The sequence below is a fragment of the Oryctolagus cuniculus genome, chromosome 2 (assembly GCF_051225735.1).
Source record: "Oryctolagus cuniculus isolate XC-2025 breed Fujian yellow rabbit chromosome 2, ASM5122573v1, whole genome shotgun sequence".
Lineage (NCBI taxonomy): Eukaryota > Metazoa > Chordata > Mammalia > Lagomorpha > Leporidae > Oryctolagus > Oryctolagus cuniculus.
The window spans coordinates 114,276,276-114,300,180 of NC_142868.1; the positions used below are offsets into that span (position 1 = coordinate 114,276,276).

The 23,905-nt window shown below is 43.9% G+C and overlaps 2 protein-coding genes across 5 annotated transcripts; one reads left to right on the forward strand and one right to left on the reverse strand.

Annotated features, from left to right (window-relative positions):
- Positions 1 to 1,680: 1,680 nt before the first annotated feature.
- On the reverse strand, positions 1,681 to 12,829 carry MRPL30 (mitochondrial ribosomal protein L30). 2 transcript variants are annotated; one of them, XM_008253487.5, is made up of 6 exons: positions 12,349 to 12,829; positions 9,992 to 10,077; positions 8,406 to 8,486; positions 2,331 to 2,477; positions 1,987 to 2,060; positions 1,681 to 1,908 (listed from the first exon to the last, which is right to left on the reverse strand). In XM_008253487.5, the coding sequence occupies exons 2-6, from the start codon at positions 10,040 to 10,042 to the stop codon at positions 1,776 to 1,778; spliced, it is 486 nt and encodes a 161-aa protein (XP_008251709.3). In that variant the 5' UTR covers positions 10,043 to 10,077; positions 12,349 to 12,829; the 3' UTR covers positions 1,681 to 1,775. The 2 variants fall into 2 exon arrangements, with proteins under 2 accessions (XP_008251709.3, XP_002710026.3); XM_002709980.6 differs by having other exon boundaries at positions 12,143 to 12,384.
- On the forward strand, positions 12,471 to 23,801 carry MITD1 (microtubule interacting and trafficking domain containing 1). 3 transcript variants are annotated; one of them, XM_002709983.6, is made up of 7 exons: positions 12,471 to 12,673; positions 18,155 to 18,256; positions 19,961 to 20,097; positions 20,438 to 20,524; positions 21,864 to 21,979; positions 23,126 to 23,186; positions 23,269 to 23,801. In XM_002709983.6, the coding sequence occupies exons 1-7, from the start codon at positions 12,523 to 12,525 to the stop codon at positions 23,362 to 23,364; spliced, it is 750 nt and encodes a 249-aa protein (XP_002710029.1). In that variant the 5' UTR covers positions 12,471 to 12,522; the 3' UTR covers positions 23,365 to 23,801. The 3 variants fall into 3 exon arrangements, with proteins under 3 accessions (XP_002710029.1, XP_017195153.1, XP_089182128.1); XM_017339664.4 differs by lacking the exon at positions 18,155 to 18,256; XM_089326002.1 differs by lacking the exons at positions 21,864 to 21,979; positions 23,126 to 23,186; positions 23,269 to 23,801 and adding an exon at positions 21,178 to 21,441.
- The last annotated feature ends 104 nt before the right edge of the window (positions 23,802 to 23,905 follow it).

The following is a 23,905-nucleotide window of genomic DNA, read 5'->3' on the forward strand; positions in this document are numbered from 1 at the left end:
ATATTAAGAAAAAAAATATTAAGTCCACCAATGTGTTGTTGGTGCCTAAGCAGAATTTTACAAGGACCAAAGGAAATAAAGGCTAACTAGGATGCAGTGGTTCTTCACCATCATCTTCAATTAGCTACCACAGGAATCCCCAGCAGTAGGCCTTCCCTAAAAGTCTGACTTCCGCTCGCCCCTCCAGGTCAGAAATAGAAAAAAGGGAAATAAAATAACCTCCCTCAAAAGATTTCTCCACCCTTTCTCTTATTTCAAATAGCAACCTTATCTGTTATCAGAGGTTCCTTAGGAATTTAAAAAAGATTAATTTTGAAGCTGAAAATAGTCTGTTTCTGAATAAATCCTAAAATGCTTTCATTTCATATCCTTGTTCTATGAGGAAAAAGCTTACACAGGGCTGAATACACTTTGTCCAGAGTGGAATAATAAAGTTTAGGACTAATTAGACAATTAGGAAATAGATAGTACTTTTGGTATGAAATTTCAGGATAAAATGAACCCATGCCCCTGGCTGTATTTACAGTCAAGCATGGGGCAGCCACTCCAGGTGCACGCAGAGTTGCTGGAGTTTGTCTGCATCTTCGTTCTCAGCAGAACAGACTGGAAGCAAGCTCCTGCAGGCCAGGGACTCTGTTTTGGTCAGCTTTGGATTTTTCCAACACAGAGTAGTGTTCACTCAAAGAGCCTGCTATAGTTTACATCTGATATGGTTTGTTCCCCTCCATTGTCCCCTACCCCCGATCCAAGGTTCATGTGCACCATGCAATGGTGCTGAGAAGTGGCAGGACTTTGAACAAGCGGGGCTAGGGCAAGGTGATTAGGTCACAGATTAGGTCACTTCTGGACGGGATTGCTGCCGCTCTCCTGAGAGCAGCTATTACGAAGTGACTCTGACGTCTTAGCTAGCTGTCTTGCTACCTCTCTCACCATGGGATCTCTCGCACACAAGTTCCTATCATGATGCTATCTGCCACGACAGGACAGGGCGTGACCCATGGCCAGATGTGGCTGCCTGAGGTTGGACTTCACAGCCGCTAAAACCGTGAACCCAAATAAACCTTTCTTCCTTAAAAAGTGCCTAGTGTTTTTGCTACACAAAATGGACTAAAGACAGCCATTCAGAATTTGCTGAATTCAATTAAATGAGAAAACAACTTTTACAAAAAGTTAATGACAGGGCTGGTGCTGTGTAGTAGTTGGCTAAGCCTCCACTTGTGGTGCCAGCATCCCATATGGGCACTGGTTCTAGTCCTGGCTGCTCCACTTCGGAACCAGCTCTCTGCTATGGCCTGGGAAAGCAGTAGAAGATGGCCCCAGTCCTTGGGCCCCTGCACTGGCATGGGAAACCCGGGAGAAGCTCCTGGTTACTGGCTTCGGATGTGCACAGATCCAGCTGTTGCAGCCAGTTGGGGAGTGAACCAGTGGATGGAAGACCTTTCTCTCTGTCTCTCCCTCTCTCTCTCAGTAACTCTACCTCTCAAAACAAAGAAACAAAACAAAGTTAATGACGATTGCTAACTATGGTGGCAGTGGACCTGAAACTACTGTTTGAACAGTGCTATCCTTACTTATTTTGGAGTCAAACTATCAGGGGAAAAGGAAAAGCATTAAACCAAATAATAGCAGAAGACCCTCCAAGCCTTTAGGATAAGGAAGAATCACAGGGAGGTCAGGCAGTGACAATGACTGGGATTTAATACATTGTAGGGAACACACTTTCTCCCCACCAGTAAGTGGAAGCGGTTTTCGGTGTCCACCCACGCTGCTCTGGCTCAGGACTTCACCGCGCCCTGCTCCGCAGGTTTTAGGTGCCACTGCACGACCAGTTCCCCGGTGCTCTTGAGGCACGTGCTGGACATGTTCTCCTCTGTTGGAAGGCCTTGTGGCAACTTCAGGGGCTGGATTCTGGGACATAAGAAAATGTGTTTAGGATTGCACTAGGTGACACATCTTTTAAAAAACCTGAGATAATAAACAACAAACCTTATCAAATGTTTAACCACTTTCAGTTTGGCATTCACTGAAGGGATATTCTTGTGAACCTGAGGGGTGTGTGCCTATGAATAAAAGAAAGAGTGCTTGGGTCAATTGAAAAAGCAGATGGCTCCAAGTTTCAGTCAAATGTTAAATGGGGGGCTCACTCAAACTTACAAACCTAGGGAATAAATGCAAATACATTGCATTTACAAACAAGTACACTAGTAACACATTTAAACTAAGAAATAATAAATGTATACCCTAACAATAAATGTATACATTAAGGTTTAAAAAGTATAAAATTTACAGCAGATTTAAACAACATTAACAACAACTAAAACACTACATACTTTTCCTAATCCAAGCATCTTTATTATATTTTTTTCCCAATACGGACGTCGTTTTGTACTTTTTATCCTGGTAACAACATGCAGTTTGTGAGGGTGCTGTGGATCCCCACCGTATTTTTCATGATCCGCAGGTGAAGGTTGAAATACCTGCAACGGCAGAAGCACAAAAGGCACATTTTTCAACTTACGCTTAGTTATTATGCATCTCCATTTCTTTTTCTTCTTCTTCTTTTTTTATTTTTGACAGGCAGAGTGGACAGTGAGAGAGACAGAGTGAAAGGTCTTCCTTTGCCGTTGGTTCACCCTCCAATGGTCGCCGCGGCCGGCGCACCGCGCTGATTCGATGGCAGGAGCCAGGTACTTCTCCTGGTCTCCCATGGGGTGCAGGGCCCAAGCATTTGGGCCATCCTCCACTGCACTCCTTGGCCACAGCAGAGAGCTGGCCTGGAAGAGGGGCAACCGGGACAGAATCCGGCACCCTGACCGGGACTAGAACCTGGTGTACTGGCGCCGCAAGGCGGAGGATTAGCCTGTTGAGCCACGGCGCCGGCCTTCCATTTCTTCTTAAGTGCACACACACACACACACACACACACAACTACAAAAAACAGTCTCATTTCTAATCTTCAACCTCAAGGTAAACATTTCTACCATTCAGATTATTCAGAGTCTAAGAATTTCATGTCTTAAGAAACATCACACAGGTGGCCGGCGCCGCGGCTCACTAGGCTAATCCTCCGCCTTGGGCGCCGGCACACCGGGTTCTAGTCCTGGTCGGGGCGCCGGATTCTGTCCCGGTTGCCCCTCTTCCAGGCCAGCTCTCTGCTGTGGCCCGGGAGTGCAGTGGAGGATGGCCCAAGTGCTTGGGCCCTGCACCCCATGGGAGACCAGGATAAGTACCTGGCTCCTGCCTTCGGATCAGTGCGGTGCGCTGGCCGCAGCGCGCCGGCCGTGCGACCATTGGAGGGTGAACCAACGGCAAAGGAAGACCTTTCTCTCTGTTTCTCTCTCTCACTGTCCACTCTGCCTGTCAAAAAAAAAAAAAAAAAAAAAAAAAGAAAGAAAGAAAGAAAAAGAAAAAGAAAGAAAGAAAGAAACATCACACACAGGCAAGGATTTTTTTTTTTAAAGATTTATTTATTTATCTGAAAGGCAGAGGCACATAGAGATGTCTTCCATCCGCTGGCCCACTCCTCAGATGGCCGCAACAGCCAAAGCTGAGCCTATCTGAAGCCAGGATCAGAAGCTTCTTCCCAGTCTCCTGCGTGGGTGCAGGGGCCCAAGGACTTGGGCCATCTTCTACTGTTCTCCCAGGCCATAGCAGAGAGCCAGATCGGAAGTGGAGCAGCCGGGACTCGAACCAGTGCCCATATGGTATGCAGGCACTGCAGGCAGTGGCTTTACCCACTACGCCACAGCGCTGGTCCCAGGCAAGAACTTTTTTTTTCTTTAAAGATTTATTTATTTATTTGAAAGAGTTATAGAGAGGCAGAGGCAGAGGCAGAGGCAGAGAGGGAGGGAGAGAGAGGTCTTCTACCTCTGGTTTACTCCCCACCATGGCCACAATGGCCACAGCTGAGCTGATCTGAAGCCAGGAGCCAGGAGCTTCTTCTGGGTCTCCCACGCAGGTGCAGGGGCCCAAGGACTTGGGCCATCTTCTACCGCTTTCCCAGGCCATAGCAGAGAGCTGGACTGGAAGTGGAGTAGCCGGGACTAGAATCAGCAACCATATGGGATGCAGTACTGCAGCCAACGGCTTTACCCGCTATGCCACAGCACAGGAGCATGCAGATGACACTAAAGAATGCAAATGTCTGGAGGATACATTAGCACCAATGTAAGCTGGGCACTGGGCTGCACCCTCTCCCTGTTCTTCAGCTAGGTGTTGACCGTCAAATGGGAGAACATGTAAATTAGAAAGGAAAACAGGGGCCGGCGTGGTGGCACAGCAGGTGAAGCCTCTCCCTGAGACGCTAGCATCCCACATGGGCACTGGTTAGAGTCCCTGCTGCTCAACTTCTGATCCAAATCCCTGCTAGTGTACTTGGCAAAACAGCAGAGGATAGCCCCAGTGCTTGGGCCCCTGCACCCGCACAGGAGACCTGGAAGAAGCTCCTGGCTCCTGGCTTTGGACCTGTCTAGCTCCGGCTGTTGCGGCCATTTGGGGAGTGAACCAGTGGACAGAAGATCTCTTTTTCTGTCTGTCTCTCCCCACCCCCCACACCTCTCTGTAACTCTGCCTTTCAAATAAATAAATCAATCTTTAAAAAAAAAGAAAAAGAAAAAGGAAACACGAATTACAAAGAGTATGTACAAAGTACCACTCACGAGAGTATAGCAAGTGACTGATAAGGCTGCTGGTGCAGGCTGAGAAACAAGCCCTACAGAGCTGACATCTCAACTGTTAGTCTCTGAGTTGAAGGTTCCAGGAAGCTACCACATAGAAACCCTCCATTGAATACACTACTATACTGAACAGAGATGTATAACACCATTTGTACTACCACTGAAACATCTGAAGGCAACACAGATTGCTCCTCAATAGAATAATACAATTCAGCTATTCCAAATAAAACTGAATAATATATGACAAAAATCATAAACTCTGATACATTCTACAGGATACAATGCTGTCATAAACATGAATAAGGTCTACTATCTTTGCAAGTACAAGCACTGAAGGATGGCCGGAACACAAGTATTCCTGAGTCTAGCCATAAAACAAAACAGATTTCCACACCACTATACCTGGCAGACGATGGTATTTGTATCTTCTGTACCAAGTGCATGACTGCCTATGTTTTTAGGAACCATGTAAGATGTATAAACGTCTCAAAGACAGATGATCAAGAGACATCTCTTGGAGAATATGGTCACAAAAGGCTTCCATAGCCTTGGCAGACCCTGGCAAGAGCCTCGGGTGATCACTGATGTCATAAATAAGAGTGTCAATTGTTAAATCAACAACAGAAGTCACTGTGCACTTACTCCCCATGTAGGACCTCCATCCGTAATGAGCTGTATTATGAGAATCTACTGCAAATCCTGTTCTCAAACTGTACTCTATATGTTGTGTGTGTGTGGGGGGGGTACAAACTGTTGAAAATCTATGCTTAACAGGGAGTTGGTCCTCTGTATACAAAATCAAACTAAAAATGACATGGGAGAGGGAGATGGAGGTGGGATGGGAATTGGGGTGGGAGGGTGAGGGTGGGAATGGGGGAAAGAACCGCTATATTACTGAAGTGTATCTATGAAAAAATGTATTCATTAAATAAAAACTTAAAAAAAAAGGAGACATCTCTGTAATTAGACTAACAAATTTTTCTTTTTTTACAAAAAACAGTATAGGGGCCGGTGCTGTGGTACAGTGGGTTAAAGCCCTGGCTCGCAGCACCAGCATCCCATATCGGTGCCAGTTCAATTCAGCTCCACTTCCAATTCAGCTCTCTGCTATGGCCTGGGAAAGCAGCGGAAGATGGCCCAAGTGTTCAGGCCCCTGCACCCATGTGGGAGACCTGGAAGAAGCTCCTGGCTTCAGATCAACTCAGCTCTGGCCGTTGTGGCCACTTGGGGAGTGAAGTAGGGGATGGAAGATTCATTTTCTTTCTCTCTATCTCTCTCTGCTTCTACATTTCTCTGTAACTCTTTCAAATAAATAAAATAAATCTTTAAAAAAACAGTGTTATTCAATGATTACAAATAGTTTTATAGAAACTTATCCACTGAGAGGTTCACATTATGTTGATAAGCAGAAAGCAGCTAGGGAAACATATAGGAGATGACTCACAGGTTTATAAACATACAGTCATAAAGGATACTGAAGGAGTTGACAGAACTGTCTCTGGATAGGTGAGATTAAGGGTATTTTCTGGCTCTTTTTGCTTATATTTTTCTCTGGACTTTGAAGAAATGTAGGGTGAGAAGAATGGTAGAAATCAGAAAATGGGGCAGATGCATGAAAGAAAAGGAGAAACTATAAAAAAGTCTCCAAGGACATGAAACACTTGGGGAAAGCAAGCGGTTCACTGTGGCTAACACAGAACGAAGCACGAAGAGGGTGAAGTTAAACTACGCTCAGCTGTGCTCAGCCTTTAGCAAGTGCCAGCAGGAATACAGAGCAACTGAAGACTGGAAGCAGTGTGACCTATTTCAAAAAAAGCTTCAAAAAGAAAATTCTCACAAGAGGATAAAACGAACCGAGGCTGAGAGACTGGAAGAAGAAACGCAGTTAGGGAGTATGTATAGCCATGACTTACGGCTGAGCTACAGCCATTCCAACAGAAAAGGGCTGAATCTGGGGACATAGAGCAGTAAGACGGATGGATCTGTAGTGGGTAAAGGAGACAGAGCTTGAGCTCGACTCGGACGTCTCTAGTGTGGGAAGCCAGGGAGAGGGCAGCAGCGTGAACTGACCTAAGTAGCATAGGGGCAGCACTTTCCTTGTTCAGTGGTCTGGAGGGAAAGCAAGAGGAGTTTGATTTTGGATATGTTTAACTGGAAATACCCACGAATTATCTAAGCGGCAACATCCAGAAACCCAGTGAGGAATACAAGAGTAAGTTCAGAAAATAGGCAGGGGCTGAAGGTACGCACCTCTGGGTCATTTCTGTGAAGTTTTAAAGTCTTCATGCTTACCACAGTTCATGATTGAAATCACTGCCCTGCCCAAATTTAAAATGAATGCTAACATTTGTATCTATCCTTAACGTCTAACAGTGTGGAGTAAGAAACACGGAACAACGTAAGACAATGTAATGGAAAGACTGTGACTTGAAATACAAAGAGCTTTCTGACAAAAGCATATCAAGTACATTAATGGTATCAAAGTAGTCAATAGTACTACTATAGTAGTACTATTGTACAATAGTACAATAGTAGTACTACAATAGTACAATAGTAGTACTATTTTACCTTTCAAAAAGAGCAATGGAGAATGGTGGTGGACAGAGGCTAGAGATGGAGGAAGGTGACCTAGTGTTTCATGAGTGTAAAGTCTCAGTTCTGCAAGAAGAAAGGCTTGCTGGAGATGGATTACAGTGATGGACGTAAAACAACGTGAATGTATTTAATGCTACTGAACAGTTCACTAAAAAATGAGTAAGACAGTATATTTTATATTATGTGATTTTTATTACAATAAAAAATTAGAAAACCAAACAAAACCCAGGCCTAACCAAGCTAAACGTAATCTTTACCATACAATCCAGGGATGGTCCTAGGCATTTACCCAATGAATGGAAAACTTATATCTACCTGGGGTCAGCACTGTGGCAGAGTCGGTAAAGCTACCACCTGCAGTGCCGGCATCCCATGTGGATGCCAGTTTGTCTCGGCTGCTCCACTTCCGATTCAGCTCTCTGCTATGGCCTGGGAAAGCAGTAGAAGATGGCCCAAGTCTTTGGGCCCCTGCACCCACGTAGGAGACCCAGAAGAAGCTCCAGGCTCCTGGCTTTGGATCCACCCAGCTCCAGCCATTGTGGCCATTTGGGAAGAGAACTGGCAGATGGAAGACCTTTCTCTCTCTTTGCCTCTGCCTCCCTGTAACTCTGCCTTTCAAATAAGTAAATAAATCTTAAAAAAAATAACATCTACAAAAAAGCCTTTTTTTTATTATTGCCCCAAATTGGAAGCAACTAAGATTTCCTTCAATTGACAAATTTACAAAGAAACCATATTCATCCACTCCACAGGATATTCAGAAATGAAAGAAATAAACTATTAGGCCACAACACATGCAGGAACCTTAAATGGATGCTGCTAAATGAAAAAAGCTAGTCTAAAAGGACTGGCCCCAGTCCAGCTCTGGTAATTGCAGGCGTCTGGGGAATGAACCCTCTGTCTCTCAAATAAATAAAAAAATAATTTTTTTAAAAGGTGAGACCTATTGTAAACATATACCACTGGCATATATAACAGAGCATTCTTTGTTTTTAATAATCATTTTACAAATCCTACTGTTTTAAAACTCTCAACTACTACCTATATCCACATAAAATTTAACATATGTTTTCAATATTATAAAAATAGGTATCATTTAAATATAATATGTAAAATTTAAAAAATTATTCTTACTTTATCTGGGATTCTTGATTTGGTAAATTTGTGACGAATCCAATCTGTACAAATGAGAGACTCCACACCTTTTGTCACAGTCTAAAATATAAAATATTTATTTTTTAGAACTCTGTATTGTGCAGAAATCCATACTCACCAATCTCTAGGTTATGAAAATCTGTTCTGAGCCAACATATAATTTTTAAAGGTTTATTTCAGCTCCCAAGATGAATACATCCTATCTCCCCATGAACACATAATAAATCCAAAAGCACATGAATACAACTTCCAGGGCAAGGGTTGGTGACTTTTTTCTGGAAAGGACTAGATACGTACTTCCAGCTCCGGAGCTATACAGGCTCCACTGTCAAGACTCAACTCTGCCATTACCAGGTGAAAGCCGGCATGGACAACAGGTAAATTAATGGGCACTGCTATGTTTCAATAAAACTTTATTTACAAAAATAGGTGGAGGCTGAATTAGTTTACCAACCCTTGGTCTAAACTAGAATATAAAATAATTCACCTTCACCAAACAATTTAGAAGAAACCCAAAATGAGTTTCAGTTTTCTTTCTAGTCCTAAAAACGCCATCATTCCTAGTTCCTACCTCTTGTTTGAGTTTTGTATTCGTCCAATCCCATTTTTCTCAGGCTGCTGAAGAAAAATATTCACTGGGAATGGCACTGTGGTGCAGCAGGTGAAGTTGCTGCCTATGATGCTGTCATCCCATATGAAAGGGCCAGTTCCAGTCCCAGCTACTCTGCTTCCTATCCAGCCTCCTGCTAATGCCCCTGGGAAAGCAGTGCAACACAGCCCAGGTGCTTGGGCCCCTGCCGCCCGTGTGAGAGACGAGGATGGAGTTCCTGGCTCCTGGTTTTAGCCTGTGTCGGACTTGGCTGAAGATGGCATAAACACGCAGAGAATGGGCAGGAGGGAGTGGACGTGGGAAAGGAAGGACAGGGCTTTCACACAACATGAACACTGGGCTCTAACTCTGTTCTGCTGCCTACCAGCTCTGAGACATGCGACATCCTCTCAGAGTCAGCTTCCTCAGTTTTAGAAAGGACTTAATACTGACCTCATAGGATTAACCTGAGAGTAAGATAATGTAAAACCCTGATATCATCATCTACATCTAGTAGCAGGTGCATACCTAGACGGGCCCAAGTAGATTAGGCTGCACCATCACACTTTCTGAAACAAAGACCAGAAGGAAGTAGATAAAAACACCAACATTCATGGCTTCTGGAAGACTGTTTCTCTTCTTTCTGTTTTCCTATATTTTTCTAATTTTCTATGATTGAAAATGTACTCCTTTCATAATTGAGAGGGGAAAAAACCCTAAAACTTTAAGAAGATTAAGACAGACCAAGTGGGAATCAACAGTACATTTTGTTTACTGACAGGTTTTTCAGGAAAAAAACATCTGTGATTCCAAATCTTTAGGGATGAAACAGATGAAGCTGTAATAAACAAAATCAACCCCAACACTAAAACATATAAAAGGAATGTGTAAACAAATCAAATATACTTGTATAAGAAAGAAAAAATTCCTAAGGGTTAGGGAACAAAAAGATTATTTCTTGCGAAGAAACTCTTACCTGCAATCTGCCCGGGTGCCTCTGAACTAGCGAGCACAAAATGCCTGCCATGGTATGATGACTGTTCTCTCGGGAGGCTGTAAGGACTAGAACACAGATACGTCGGTCAGTTAAGTCTTGGAAACAGACAGGTGTCACATTCTCTAATATTAAAAAAGTAAGCAAAGGGTGGGCATTGTGGCAAAGAGGTTTAAGCTGCTTCTTAGGACACCCACAACCCCTATGGCAGTGCTTGGATGACGTCCTGGTGACGCTCCGCTCGAGGTTCTGGCTTCCTGCTAATGCGCCTGAGAGGCAGCGGATGATGGTCCTGATACTTGGGTTTCTGCCACCCTTGTCAGAGAGTTAGACAAAGTTCCTGACTCCTGGTTTCATCCAGGCCAAGCCCTGGCTGTTGTGAGCATTTGGGGAATGAACAAGTGGATGAAAAGTCTCTCTCTTGCTCCCTTTCTGTCTGCCTTTCAAATAAATAAATCAAGGGTCAGGGCTGTTGCGTAGCAGGCAAAGCCACCACCTGTGGTGCCGACATCCCATATGGGCACTGGTTCATGGTGCTCCATTTCCGATCCAGCTCCCTGATGATGCACCTGGGAAAGCACTAGAAGATGGCCCAAATACCTGGACCCCTGCATCCATGTGGGAGACCTGGAGGAAGCTCCTGGCTCCTGGCTTCAGATGGGCCCAGCTCTGGCCATTGTGGCCATGTGGGGAGTAAACCAGTGGATAGAAGATCTCTCTATCTCTCTTTCTAACTTTGCCTTTCAAATAAATAAATAAATCTCATTTTAAAAAGCAGCAAATTAATTATAAACAGTTGAAGTTTAACAGTAAAATCTTGGTTATTTTAATATAGGAAGGGTATAAATTAATTTATAATAAATGTTTTATTCAGAGTTCTGCAAAACTCCAGGTAGTAACTACAGTATACAGTAACCACATCTCATTTTCACCCAGTGAATTAGCACCAAGGGTGACTCCATAAAGCCAGGAAATGGGAATTTACCATTATTTTAAAAGTCTTCTTCAACAATGAGGGCAGATTAAAAAGATACTTGGCACAGAATCACAGAAAATTAAAGAGCTAGAAGGGACTAAAAAAATCCCAACTCCTACAATTAGAAATCAACTACTCCTAATTTACAGGAGTAAATGCATGCCAGAAAGTTTACCCACATCCAAGTGCATCCAGCTATCAGGAGAGTGTGCAGCACGGAAGCCCCTTCTCCTAAGTCCTGGTCTACAGCACTTTCACTAAATTGTAACACTTTACTGCTAAAAAAGGAAAAGGATTCTTGCTTAATTTTTAAACTATTTTCTAACATGCAGGTAAAACTTCTATAATCTAAAAAGGTCATGTTTATCTAGTAAGGCACAAAACAATTATAGCTTAATATACTGAAAACAGAAATATTAGGTTTATGAACCATATGTGTACATATATACATATATATATACACATATGTACACATTAGGTTTATGAACCATATACATACACACACACACATACACACACACACCTTGGGCAGGTGGCCTTATGCTTTTCAATTTCTCCCCCAAGAAAAGAAAGAAAATTTTTGTCTCGTAAATGAATTACTCTACCTGAGACAGTACCTGGTACATGAGAAGTCCTCAATAAATGGCAGTTCTTATTATAGTGAAATTATTACATGATCACAAAGCTAATAATACTCTGAGAAATAAACAGGCTAAGCGCTGTATTTCAGTGTCCACAGATTCTAGCTCAGTGAGGCCCTGCAGGATTGTCCTGCGATGTGGACAAAACAATGGAGTTGTGGGAATCAAAGCAGGGTGTCTCCTGAAAAAGAGACCTGAGAAATTCCTCAGCAACTGCAACAATTTAACGCTGAATTATTTCACCGTACCTCTTCCTTCCGAGCTAAGCATTTTATATTGATGCAACTCATTTAGCTTCTCTGATCACTTTGATTTCAACAAAGTACCCTACCAATCAGTATTTTTGAAAGGCAACAAATAATTCATTTTTAAAAGGTGTAGCAAAACTATTTCTCGCTCGGTGTGCGCCATGCTTAATGACCTGCTCCCAGAGTACAGAAGGAAAATTGGAAAAAGTAACTTTATGGTAGAGAAATCTGACAAACGACCGGGGATGGGACTAGGAAACAGACCTACCTGGGCGGCCGTGAACCGCAACGCAGAATGAAATACGGGGGATCAATCTGCTTTGGAAAGAGTTCCCAGACTCAGACTGCTGGCGGAAAACGCAGTATTTTCATCACTCACCCACCATTCATCAACGCTGGACAACCACCCGCTTTGAACCTCCCCACCAAGGGGAAGAGGAGGGGAGGAAGGACGACCAGGTCCGACACTCATACCTTCCGTCGCAGCGACAGCTGAACTGCGACACTTCAGTTCCGGCGCAGATCCTGCCACTCAAGGCCCAAAGGAAAAGAGCGCAGGCGCATGGATGTCACGTGACCACCCCGGAAGTGCAGCTGGGCTTCCCCGAACTTCAGCCAGAGTTGAGCCCGGGAGCAGTGCTCGCGATTATGGCGAAGTCTGGGCTGGGACGCGAACCGGACAGCTCGGCTGCAGTCACTGTGCTAAGTCGGGCGGTGGAACTAGATTCGGAGTCCCGGTACCAGCCCGCTCTGGTGTGTTACCAAGAGGGGATTGACCTGCTCCTGCAGGTTCTGAGAGGTAAGCAGTGAGCGGCGGAGGGGAGGAGCCGGGCAAAGGAGCTGCTTTGTGTCGGGATGCCATGAAAGAGTTAAACACCATTCTTCCACACCGCCAGGAACCCGAAACAGAAAGTGGGATATTCTGCTGGACAGCTGGGCTGGTTTATTTCCTTCAGTAGTCTGTTGGTGAAATCCACAGAGGGTGTAAAGATTTAAAAAGATATAAGAGACCTAACGAACGTTAAAAAGACACTTTTGGATCAATTTGTGCAGTTGCAATATGAATTAGGTGACAAAATTAACCTTGTTATTGTGATGTTTTTCGAAAACTGCCCTTAATTTTTAGAGATGCAGGCGTGTTTGGGAAAGAAATGTCATGATATCTGTAACTTTACATTAAAAAGTTGAAGCAGGCTGGCGCCGCGGCTCACTAGGCTAATCCTCCGCCTTGTGGCGCCAGCACACTGGGTTCTAGTCCCGGTCGGGGCGCCGGATTCTGTCCCGGTTGCCCCTTCCAGTCCAGCTCTCTGCTGTGGCCAGGGAGTGCAGTGGAGGATGGCCCAAGTCCTTGGGCCCTGCACCCCATGGGAGATCAGGAGAAGCACCTGGCTCCTGGCTTCGGATCAGCACAGCGCGCTGCTGGAACAGCCATTGGGGGGTGAACCAATGGCAAAGGAAGACCTTTCTCTGTCTCTCTCTCTCCCACTGTCCACTCTGCCTGTCAAAAAAAAAAAAAAAAAAAAAAAAAAAAAGTTGAAGCAACTAAGGCAAAAATGCCAAGCATTTTAAATCTGGATAATGCGTAATAAAGATGTTCATTACTTTGTCCTCTTCAGTTAGAACATTTTCAGTAAAAGTAACTAAAAATCATGGAGATAGAAGAGAAAAGGTTGTTTTATAAAATGGATGTACTGAAATTCCTTGTGAGGAATCTGCAAGATTGTAGATGGGGGATACAGTTTTTTCATATTACCTAGTTATTCAGTGTTGAGCAGTACCCAAGTATCACAACCCCTGGCTCATCGAAGACGCTTAGTAATTGTGTGTATAATTGATTATGATCAGGTCTGGCATTGTGGCCTGATGGGTTAAGCTGGCATCCCATATGGAATCCCTGCAGCTCCACTTCGATCCAGTTCCCTGCTGATGTGCATGGGAGGGCAGCGAAAGATGGCCCAAGTGTTTGGGCCCCTGCACCCACATGGGAGACCAGGAAGGGGCTCCTGGCTCCTGGCTTTGGCCTGGCACGGCCCTGTCTGTTGTGGCCATTTGGAGAGTGAACCAGCTGATGGAAGAACTCTCTGTCACTCTGCCTTTCAAAGAAATAAATCTTAAAAAAAGAAAAAATTATAAAAAAAATTGATCCCTGCTCCCTCACCCCAGTAAGGCCTAGATCTGGCTCTCTCTCTGCTTTCTAATTTGTTCTAGTTTAAGTGTTACAGAGATTTTGACACAGCAGAAGGCATCCTCCAAGGTTTGGTGCTTTTCTCAGAACTGTAAACTCCACTGTGGGCAGGGCCCTTTTGGTGATGATGAAGATGAAGAAGGTGATGAGGAGGATGGTGATGATAGTGATGATGACCAAATCAACAACAAATGTAGCTACGTCATCTGAGCGCTCAGGGTCTGACTCTGTGCAGCACACATTAAAAGCACCATCTGGTTTCATCTTTACAATTGCCCTGTGACGGAGAAGTGTTCCTAGTTCTGCATCTTGGTGGTGGTGACAGAGCTGTGAGTGGAGCCCCAGGCCTCAGTGACTGTTACACTGAATTCTAGAAAGAGACCGTGTACAGTGTTGTCAGGTGGAGCACTGCTCAAGTCCTGGCTGCTCTCGAATGTGAAGTAGGACAGGCACAGGAATTCTCCTCTGGGGTGCTTCAGTGATTACACGGGGGTTACAGAGACAGTGACATGACAGAGACAGGTTATGACCCAAAACACGAGTGCTAATACTGGGAGTAAGAACCGGAAAGGGATGTGGACAAGTGCAGTGAGGATTTAACAGTCAGAGGTCATGTGGGGATGTACAGGGAGAGGTGTGATTTGATAGGGGTTTTGGAGAAAAAGCTAGAATCTTAGAAGTCAGAAATTCAGCAAAGAATATTCAGATTCTGTCTGCGCTTTTTTTTTTTTTTTAAGATTTATTTATTTATTTGAAAGTCAGTGTTACAAAGGCAGAGAGACAGAGAGAGAGGTCTTCCATCCACTGGTTCACTCCCTACATGGCCACAATGGCCGGAGCTGGGCCAATCCGAAGCCAGGAGCCAGGAGCCTGGAGCTTCTTCTAGATCCCCCACATGGGTGCAGGGACCCTCAGACTCAGGCCATTTGCTGCTTTCCCAGGCCACAGCAGAGAGCTGGACTGGAAGGGGAGCAGCCAGGTCTCAAACCAGCGCCCAGATGGGATACTGGCAGTGCAGGTGGAGCTCTACCCACTGCGCCACAGTGCTGGCCCCTGTCTGTGCTTTTGTACTAAGTAAGAAGTTCAGTTTGTTCCAGCATATGTGTAAGGAAGAGTGACAAGTTTTATAGATTGGGACTTGGATCACACTGTGGTTTGCCTTGGCTGCCAAAAGATTTTAACCCTTCCTCAGATAAAGACATACTACTTAAGGATCTTACAGAAGAGTGACATAGTTACAGATGCACTTCAGGGTTTGCCTCTCTTAGGAGTATGCCCTCCTCTCCCTCCTTTTCTTTACACAAATACCACCCATGGGGAGCCTTCCCTGACCTCTAGTATAAAATTACAACCTACCCGTAACACTCCCTCTTCTCTTTCCTTGCTTTATTGTCTTTTTTTTTTTTTTTGACAGGCAGAGTGGACAGTGAGAGAGAGAGACAGAGAGAAAGGTCTTCCTTTGCTGTTGGTTCACCCTCCAATGGCCACCACGGCCGGCGCGCTGCAGCCAGCGCACCGCGCTGATCCGATGGCAGGAGCCAGGTCCTTATCCTGGTCTCCCATGGGGTGCAGGGCCCAAGCACTTGGGCCATCCTCCACTGCACTCCCTGGCCACAGCAGAGAGCTGGCCTGGAAGAGGGGCAACCGGGACAGAATCCGGCGCCCCGAACGGGACTAGAACCCGGTGTGCCGGCGCCGCAAGGCGGAGGATTAGCCTAGTGAGCTGCGATGCCAGCGCTTTATTGTCTTTTAATTGCACTCCACACAGTCTAATGTACATGTGTTGTCAGCTTATTTTTATGGTGGGGGTGGGTCTACAGTGCCAATTATTGACCAAGGGTGGTGACTTAGAAAGGACTACTCTGGGACCAGCACTGTGGCACAGTGGGTTAACGCCCTGGCCTGGAGCACTGGCATCCCATATGGGTGCCAGTTTGAGACCTGGCTGCTCTACTTCTGATCCAGCTCTCTGCTGTGGCCTGGGAAAACAGTGGAAGATGACCCAAGTCTTTGGGCTCCTGCACCCATGTGGGAGACCCGGAAGAAGCTCCTGGCTCCTGGCTTCAGATTGGTGCAGCTCCACCCGTTGCAGCCAGCTGGGGAATGAACCATTAGATGGAAAACCTCTCTCTCAGCCTCTCCTCTCTCTGTGTAACTCTGACTTTCAAATAAATAAATAAATCTTTAAAAGAAAAAAGAAAGGACTATACCATCTATAGAGCAGAGGTCATTGATGACTTCAGCTTTTAGAAGCATTTTGTTTCTGTAGACCAAATGGCAAGTAGTTAAATTGAGTGGGCAAATGCAGTCTACTTTTCTAAGAAGGATTCAGTAAAAGATAACAGAAAGAAACTCAAACTTTTTTCTTTTAAGATTTATTTATTAGCCGGCGCTGCGGCTCAATAGGCTAATCCTCCACCTAGCGGCGCCGGCACACCAGGTTCTAGTCCCGGTCGGGGCGCCGGATTCTGTCCCGGTTGCCCCTCTTCCAGGCCAGCTCTCTGCTGTGGCCAGGGAGTGCAGTGGAGGATGGCCCAAGTGCTTGGGCCCTGCACCCCATGGGAGACCAAGAGAAGCACCTGGCTTCTGCCTTCGGATCAGCGCGGTGCGCCAGCCCCAGCGCGCCAGCCGTGGCGGCCATTGGAGGGTGAACCAACGACAAAAGGAAGACCTTTCTCTCTGTCTCTCTCTCTCTCACTGTCCACTCTGCCTGTCAAAAAAAAAAAAAAAAAAAAAGATTTATTTATTTATTTGAAAGGCAGTTACAGAGAGAGAAAAGGAGAGGCAGAGAGAGAGGTCTTCCATCCACTGGTTCACTTCCCAAATGGGAATGGCCCCTGCACCTACGTAGGAGACCCAGAAGAAGCTTCTGGCTCCTGGCTTCAGATCAGCCCAGCTCTAGCTGTTGGGGCCATTTGGGGAGTGAACCAGCAGATGGAAGACTTTTCTCTCTCTCTGCCTCTACCTCTGTAACTCTGCCTTTCAAATAAATAACTAAATCTTTTTTTTTTAAAAAAGGAGCAAATAGAAAATTTGCATTTTGCAAACATCACAGTCATAGTTGTTGCAGGGAAGGACCATCAATGTGTGTTATAATCATTGGGAGAAAGAATGATGAGAAACAGGATGTCTTCCCATAAGATCTGTACTACTTACCAAGGTGAAAATAATGATTAACTGTGAAGAAATCTGTGAGCAACACTTCAGCCAAGGAATCAAAGCTAATATCAGTAATGAGACACAAACATCAAGTACCCAGAGGGAATGGCATGTCACTTCTGTGATTTTGATAGAAATGGATAAACTTATGTGTAGTCATGAGAAAACATCAGCCAGCCCACGACAAGAGATACTCTACAAGATGACCAGTACTCAACATCAAGGGCATAAAAGGTGAAGAAAGAACTGGCTCTGGTTGTTGTGCTTTGGTTTTGTAATACGTTAATACCAGAGGAGTCTGGGTGAAAAGAACTCTACCATCTTTGCAACTCTTCTATAAATATAAAATTAACTCAAAATAAAATATAAGAAATAGGCGACTAACAATGAAATTATAGAAAATAAAAGTAGTAGTGGAAGGAAGGAGAGAGGGAAGAGAGGGAGGAGCAGTGATTTGGAAACTGATTTGCAGGGGAAGGGAGATTGGGATAAAATGCTGTTGATAATACACATTCAAAAATAACTGTTTTTTTGGCTGGTTGGGAAAATGAACATTAACCATAATGGAGAAGTCTTGAGGAGAAGTATTTTTGTGGAGAGCAGGTATTCTTTGCTGTCTTTTGATTATGGTAAAATTTCAAACTTGTGGATAATTAGGGTGAGTGAGTGCTCGGATTCAACATGAAATAAGCCACCCTTCTCCTTCGCAGTTTCAGAGTCCTCAGCCCTGCACAAAGCTGCTTCAGATGCTCAGGGTTAACATGAGGGTCCTGGATAACTGAGCCCAAGCCCCTCATCTTGAGAATTCTGGGACTGAGGCAGACTGTGCTAGAAGATAGGTAATCTGTGGAAAACCTCAGACACTGGAAGTAATACCTGAACTAAATAGAAAAAACTGTTTTGAAACTTGAGAACCTATTTCTTTTAAATTTGTAGGCACCAAAGATCCTGCTAAGAGATGTAGTCTCAGAGAAAAAATTTCTGGCTATATGGACAGAGCAGAAAACATCAAGAAATACTTGGATCAAGTAAAAGAAGGTAAAGAGGCTGTCTTTGAAAGCTGCCCATAGCCCCTGTGGTCCAGCCCATTCACCAGGGATTTCTGGCTCTGCCCTTAGGAGCTGTGTGTGGCCTTGACTTCTTGTCCGTGAAGCTGACAGATTTATACAAGAATTATTCTTAACTTTTTTTTTTTTAAGTAAGCTGGGCAGGGTTAGGGTCAGACTCCTCTTTGAGCGTCTGATGGGAGCTGCGTACACTGCAGAACTTTGCGTGCTGTTCTTAAGGAATTCACATCCCTGTGAAGCTTATGTGTACACCACATTATAAGAACTGTAGAGAAATACTGACTGCAAATCTTGCATTCTGTTTCTATTTGCCTTTATGAATTGACCAAAATCATTAAAGTAGCTAAGAAACTCCTATGACTCCTCAGATTTTTTTTTTTTTTTTTTTTTTTTTTTTTTTTTTTGACAGGCAGAGTGGATAGTGAGAGAGAGAGACAGAGAGAAAGGTCTTCCTTTGCCGTTGGTTCACCCTCCAATGGCCGCTGCTGCCGGTGCACCGCGCTGATTCGATGGCAGGAGCCAGGTGCTTCTCCTGGTCTCCCGTGGGGTGCAGGGCCCAAGCACTTGGGCCATCCTCCACTGCACTCCCTGGCCACAGCAGAGAGCTGGCCTGGAAGAGGGACAACCGGGACAGAATCCGGCACCCCGACTGGGACTAGAACCCGGTGTGCCGGCGCCGCAAGGCAGAGGATTAGCCTAGTGAGCCGCGGCGCCGGCCTCCTCAGATTTTCTTGTGAATCAAACACTTCGGAGTTAAGCATTGCTAATGATTAGGGATGAGGCAGGTATGGTTCCCTGTGTTATTAGTTCGCAGTGCCTAATCTGGATGACAAAAAAAAAAAAAAGAATCTGGTTGACAAAGATCAGTGTAATTGGCCCTTGCCACCCTTACATGAAGTGCACAGTACTGCTGCTTTCTATGGCCAAAGATACTACACCTGAGAAGCCAGGGCACTCAGGCCTCCGCTGCCCTTCCTTTCTCTGTTAGTACAACCCTCTTCCCACCTCTTCCTACAATTCTGTTATCAGCCCATACCCTGAGGACTCCCCTCCCTCACTGAGCTCTGTGGATTAGTAATAAAATTGTGTCTCCTTCTCCCCACGTTGAAATCTATCCTGTGGATACTGTAACATCCCAGTCTTTAGCTTGTGTTATTAAGAAGCACTGTAAAATTTCTGCTTAAAATACTCAGTAACTGCTGAGAACAATGTCTGAAGTCCCCATATGGCATTACAGTTATGTTTAAAATCACTTTAGCTGTTGACTTTCAAGACATAGTAGGTCAAGTCTGAAGAGGAGGACCAGATAGCCACTGAGTTATAACTTGTGGTTCTACTCATGGGGACAGGAAGTTGTCAAATCCACGTAGCCCTCCCTTGAATAAACTGCCTGTCTATAGGATCCAGCTCAGGAACCTCACAAGAAACCTCGGAAGTTTTCCCGTTGCCTAGCCGCTGTGAAGGCAGAAATCATTTATGGAGCAGTTGGCCTTATTTACCTCTGTATATGTAGTTTCCTGCAAAGTGCATGGTATATGGTAGGCATTTGATAAGTATTTGCTAAGTGAGTAAGTTCAAAAATGTATAACTGATTCTGATTAATCAGCATACTCAAAATATAAAATGTATTTTAAAAATGGTCACTGGTTACATAATGTAAACTTGTGTCTTGTAGATGGAAAATATCACAAGCAAATTAAAATAGAAGAGAATGCAACAGGTTTCAGTTATGAGTCACTTTTTCAAGAATACCTTAATGAGACAGTTACAGAAGTTTGGATAGAAGATCCTTATATTAGACAGACACATCAGGTAAGTGAAATGTTCTGAAATATTATTTTTTAAGTATTTATTATTTATTTGAAAGGCAGAATTACACAGACAGAGGGAGATCTTCTAGGCCAAGCCAAAATCTAGGAGCCTGGAACTCCATCCAGGTCTCCCATGTGGATGACAGGGGCCCAAGTACTTGGGTCATCCTTGCTACTTTTCCCAGGTCATTAGCAGAGAACTGACTGGAAGTGGAGCAGCCAGGACATGGGCGTGGGATGCCCACGTTTCAGAGGGCCTCAGAAGTCACTGTGCCACAACGCTGGCCCCTGAAATATTTTAAATATACGAGTTACTGATAATCTATCTTAATATTTTTCAGCTATATAACTTCCTTCGATTTTGTGAGATGCTTATTAAGAGACCATGTAAAGTAAAAACTATTCATCTTCTCACCTCTCTGGATGAGGTAAGCATCTAAAAACACTTACTCTGTCTTAACTTACTACCGTTGTTCTGTTATGAGATGTAGTCTAGTCTAGGAAAACCTGGGTACAGTGTTCTAGCTTGATCTGCTCATCTATTTATTGGGACTTAATTTATTATCTTTTTTTTTTTAAGATTGATTTATTTATTTGAAAGGCAGAGTTACAGGGAGGCAGAGACAGAGAGGTCTTCCATCTGCTAGTTCAGTCCCGAATTGGCCACAGAGGCCAGAGCTGGACTGATCCGAAGCTGTGAGCCAGGAGCTTCTTCCGGGTCTCCCAAGTGGGTGCAGGGGCCCAAGCTCTTGGGCCATCTTCTACTGCTTTCCCAGGCCATAGCAGAGCTGGATTGGAAGTAGAGCAGCTGAGACTCACACTGGCACCCATATGGGATGCCGGCACTGCAGGCGGTGGCTTTACCTGCTGCACCACAGCACTGGCCCCTTATTTTATTATCTAACGATAGGTATAACACATTTTGAAAAAAAAAAAAAAGTACTGAATTTTAAGATGTTTCTATCTGGTCACTTTGCTAAACTCTCTTATTAGTTCAAATAGTTTACCAATTTACTCTGTTGGATTTTCTAGGAGGTGATCACTCTGCACTACTGACAATTTTGTCTCTCTTTTTTAAAAGATTTATTTGAAAGGCAGACTGACAGAGAGGGAGACAGAGAGATCTTCTTTCTACTGGTTCACTCTCCAAATAGCCACAACAACCAGGTCTGGGCTGGGCTGAAGCCAAGAGCCAAGAACATCCCCGTCTTCCACGTGGGTGGCAGGGACCCACGTACTTGGGCCGTCTTCTGTTGCCTTCCCTGGAGCATTAGCAGGGAGCTGAACTGGAAGTGGAGTAACAAGGACTGAAGCTGGTGCTCAGTAGGGGATGCCGGCATCACAAGTGGGTTAACACGCTGCGCCACAATACTGGTCCCAACAACTTTGTCTCTTTTCCAGTTTTATATATGGGTGATAGCAGCATAGCAGGCATCTCGATTTTAACTTAAATAGGAATGAATCTAAGTAATTATGGTTTCTAGGATTAATTCAAGACATAGGCAGCCCCACGTGGATGACTAGACATCAGCACTAAAATACATGTAAGGAGACAGGAGAGTTATGTTTACATTAGAAGAGAGCAATTATTTTCATTAAGACAGTTGTTTTATAAGCTGCTTCACATTCCTTCATTGCTTCTTTGAATTAATAGACATTGAAACTAGTATAGAAACTTCCCATTGTAATCTGCATATGATATACACAGTACAGCTTTAGAAATACATTAATAATTCAGGCAAAAAATTTAACTCTCGCTGTTAACAGGGCATTGGGAACATGCAGCAAAGTAGTGGCCTAAAAGAAATAAAAGAGTCACTCAGGAACCATGGAGTATTGTTGGAAGTAGAATATTCTTCTTCAATACATGACCGAGAAATTAGGTTGGTGTGCAATATTTTAATTTTTAAATTTCTGTTAATGTTTTATGATTGCATGTTACTATTTTTAAATATTGAAAATTTGAATAATTGGAGTAACTTCTTGAGGAGAAAATACTTGAATAACTGTTCTTTGTGTGCATTTAATATTTCCTAGTAGAATAAAATTTACATGTTCTGTGTCATGTGAGAAAGATGAGTAGTTTCTTGTCTGTTCAACTCTCTATGTAATGTTATGTTGGAATAATTCATTTTCTAGTGAAATTAATATTTACTCAATGTGGTTTTACTTCTTATTGGATATTAAATATCCTGGTAGTTTGTGGGTCTGTAAGAAAAGAGCATACACAGTTATTTTAGCAGGGTTTTCATATGTTTATGGCAATATCATCCTTGGTTTTAATGAAAACTTGTTTAAAAATTATTTATTTTAGAGGCAGAGAGAGAGAGAGTAACTCTCATCCTCTGGTTCACTCCCCAGTGCCTGAAATAGGCAGGGGAGTTACTGAAGCAAGCAGCCAGGAACTCAAAGCAGGTCTCCCATGTGGGTGGCAGGGCCCAATGCCTTGATCCATTACTGCCTTCTCCCAGGTTCACATTAGCAGGAAGCTGGACTCCGGAGCTAGAGGCTTGCATTAAACATAGGTACTCTAATGAGGGACACTGGCATCCTAACCTGCATCTTAACCACTAGGCCAAATGCCCACCCGTGAAAACTTAAGCAGAACCTAAATAAACGAAGCAGATGCAAGTGCAGCCACTTGCTTAAGTGGAGGTCAAGGCCCAGGGCTCTTCCTCACCTCCCCCAGATCCAAGTAGGAGAGCCTCTGAGCACCACCAGCAGTCCCCCTAAACACACTTGCACTCGTCAGCAGGACAGGGAGACTTTTAACCAACAAGCTGAATTCAAGAGTCAGTTTTGATTTAATTGTTAATTTTTTTTACCAGTTAATCAGACCAAGTGATTGTTTCTACAGGATGGCCGTTTTGTTTCATTCTATGCAGAGGCCCTGATTAACTCCAGATTTGATGCAATTCCTGCCACTGGAGGAAACAGTGGGAAATTTTGCTGAGAGTTAATACACTATAGCTTGAATAATTGTCTGATTTAAATGTCTTCAGTGTAATGCTATATACTAATTTCCATAGGTTCAACAATGGATGGATGATTAAGATTGGAAGGGGACTTGATTATTTTAAGAAACCACAGGTAGGATATAATCTTATGAGTATATATATAGTGTTGTTTTCATATCATTTTTAACAGTATCTTTTTTTTTTTCTCTTCTTAGGGTCGTTTTTCCCTTGGATATTGTGATTTTGATTTAAGACCATGTCATGAAACAACAGTGGATATTTTTCATACCACCCACACAAAAAAAATATGATGGGTAGCAGCCTTATATGTTTCTGCTCTAAGTGATGTCTTAGTCTATTTTCTGTTGCTACAACCAAATACCAGACTGGGTAATTTATAAAGAATTGAGATTTATTTAGCTCATGATTCTGGAGGCTGCAAAGTCCAAGAGCAAGGTGCCGGCATTTGATGGAGGCCTCCTTCCTGCATATTAACATGGCCGTGGCATCTCTGGCCAGAGAGAGCTCGCTACTACAACACACCACACCAGCAACAGCCCATAACCCATTATCACAAAGGAGCCTCTGCAACCCAGTCATCGCCCAGCACTGCTGCAGTGGGGACCAGATTTCCAGTACCTGAACTTCTGGGTCAAACCTTAGCCAGTGATTATTGGATTTTATTTTTTTATTTGAACAGATGACTTTTATAATGTATGAATGTAACAATAAACTCTATTTCTAGTAATTTACGGCTGCATTGTTCACTTGAAGGAACTCCTGAGTACTTCTGTGAATATTATTCTCAGTAGATTCATAGTACAGTGTTTCTTTTCAGGTCACACAGCCAAT

Excerpts from the sequence above, each read along its gene's own strand:
- MRPL30 (XM_008253487.5), bottom strand. The coding sequence starts at position 10,042 with ATGGCAGGCATTTTGTGCTCGCTAGTTCAGAGGCACCCGGGCAGATTG. Across the intron at positions 8,487-9,991 it reads GGCACCCGGGCAGATTGCAG|ACTGTGACAAAAGGTGTGGA; the intron begins GTAAGAGTTTCT and ends TTTATATTTTAG. Across the intron at positions 2,061-2,330 it reads AGATGCTTGGATTAGGAAAA|GCACACACCCCTCAGGTTCA; the intron begins GTATGTAGTGTT and ends TTTTATTCATAG.
- MITD1 (XM_002709983.6), top strand. The coding sequence starts at position 12,523 with ATGGCGAAGTCTGGGCTGGGACGCGAACCGGACAGCTCGGCTGCAGTC. Across the intron at positions 12,674-18,154 it reads GCTCCTGCAGGTTCTGAGAG|GCACCAAAGATCCTGCTAAG; the intron begins GTAAGCAGTGAG and ends TTAAATTTGTAG. Across the intron at positions 21,980-23,125 it reads ATACATGACCGAGAAATTAG|GTTCAACAATGGATGGATGA; the intron begins GTTGGTGTGCAA and ends TAATTTCCATAG.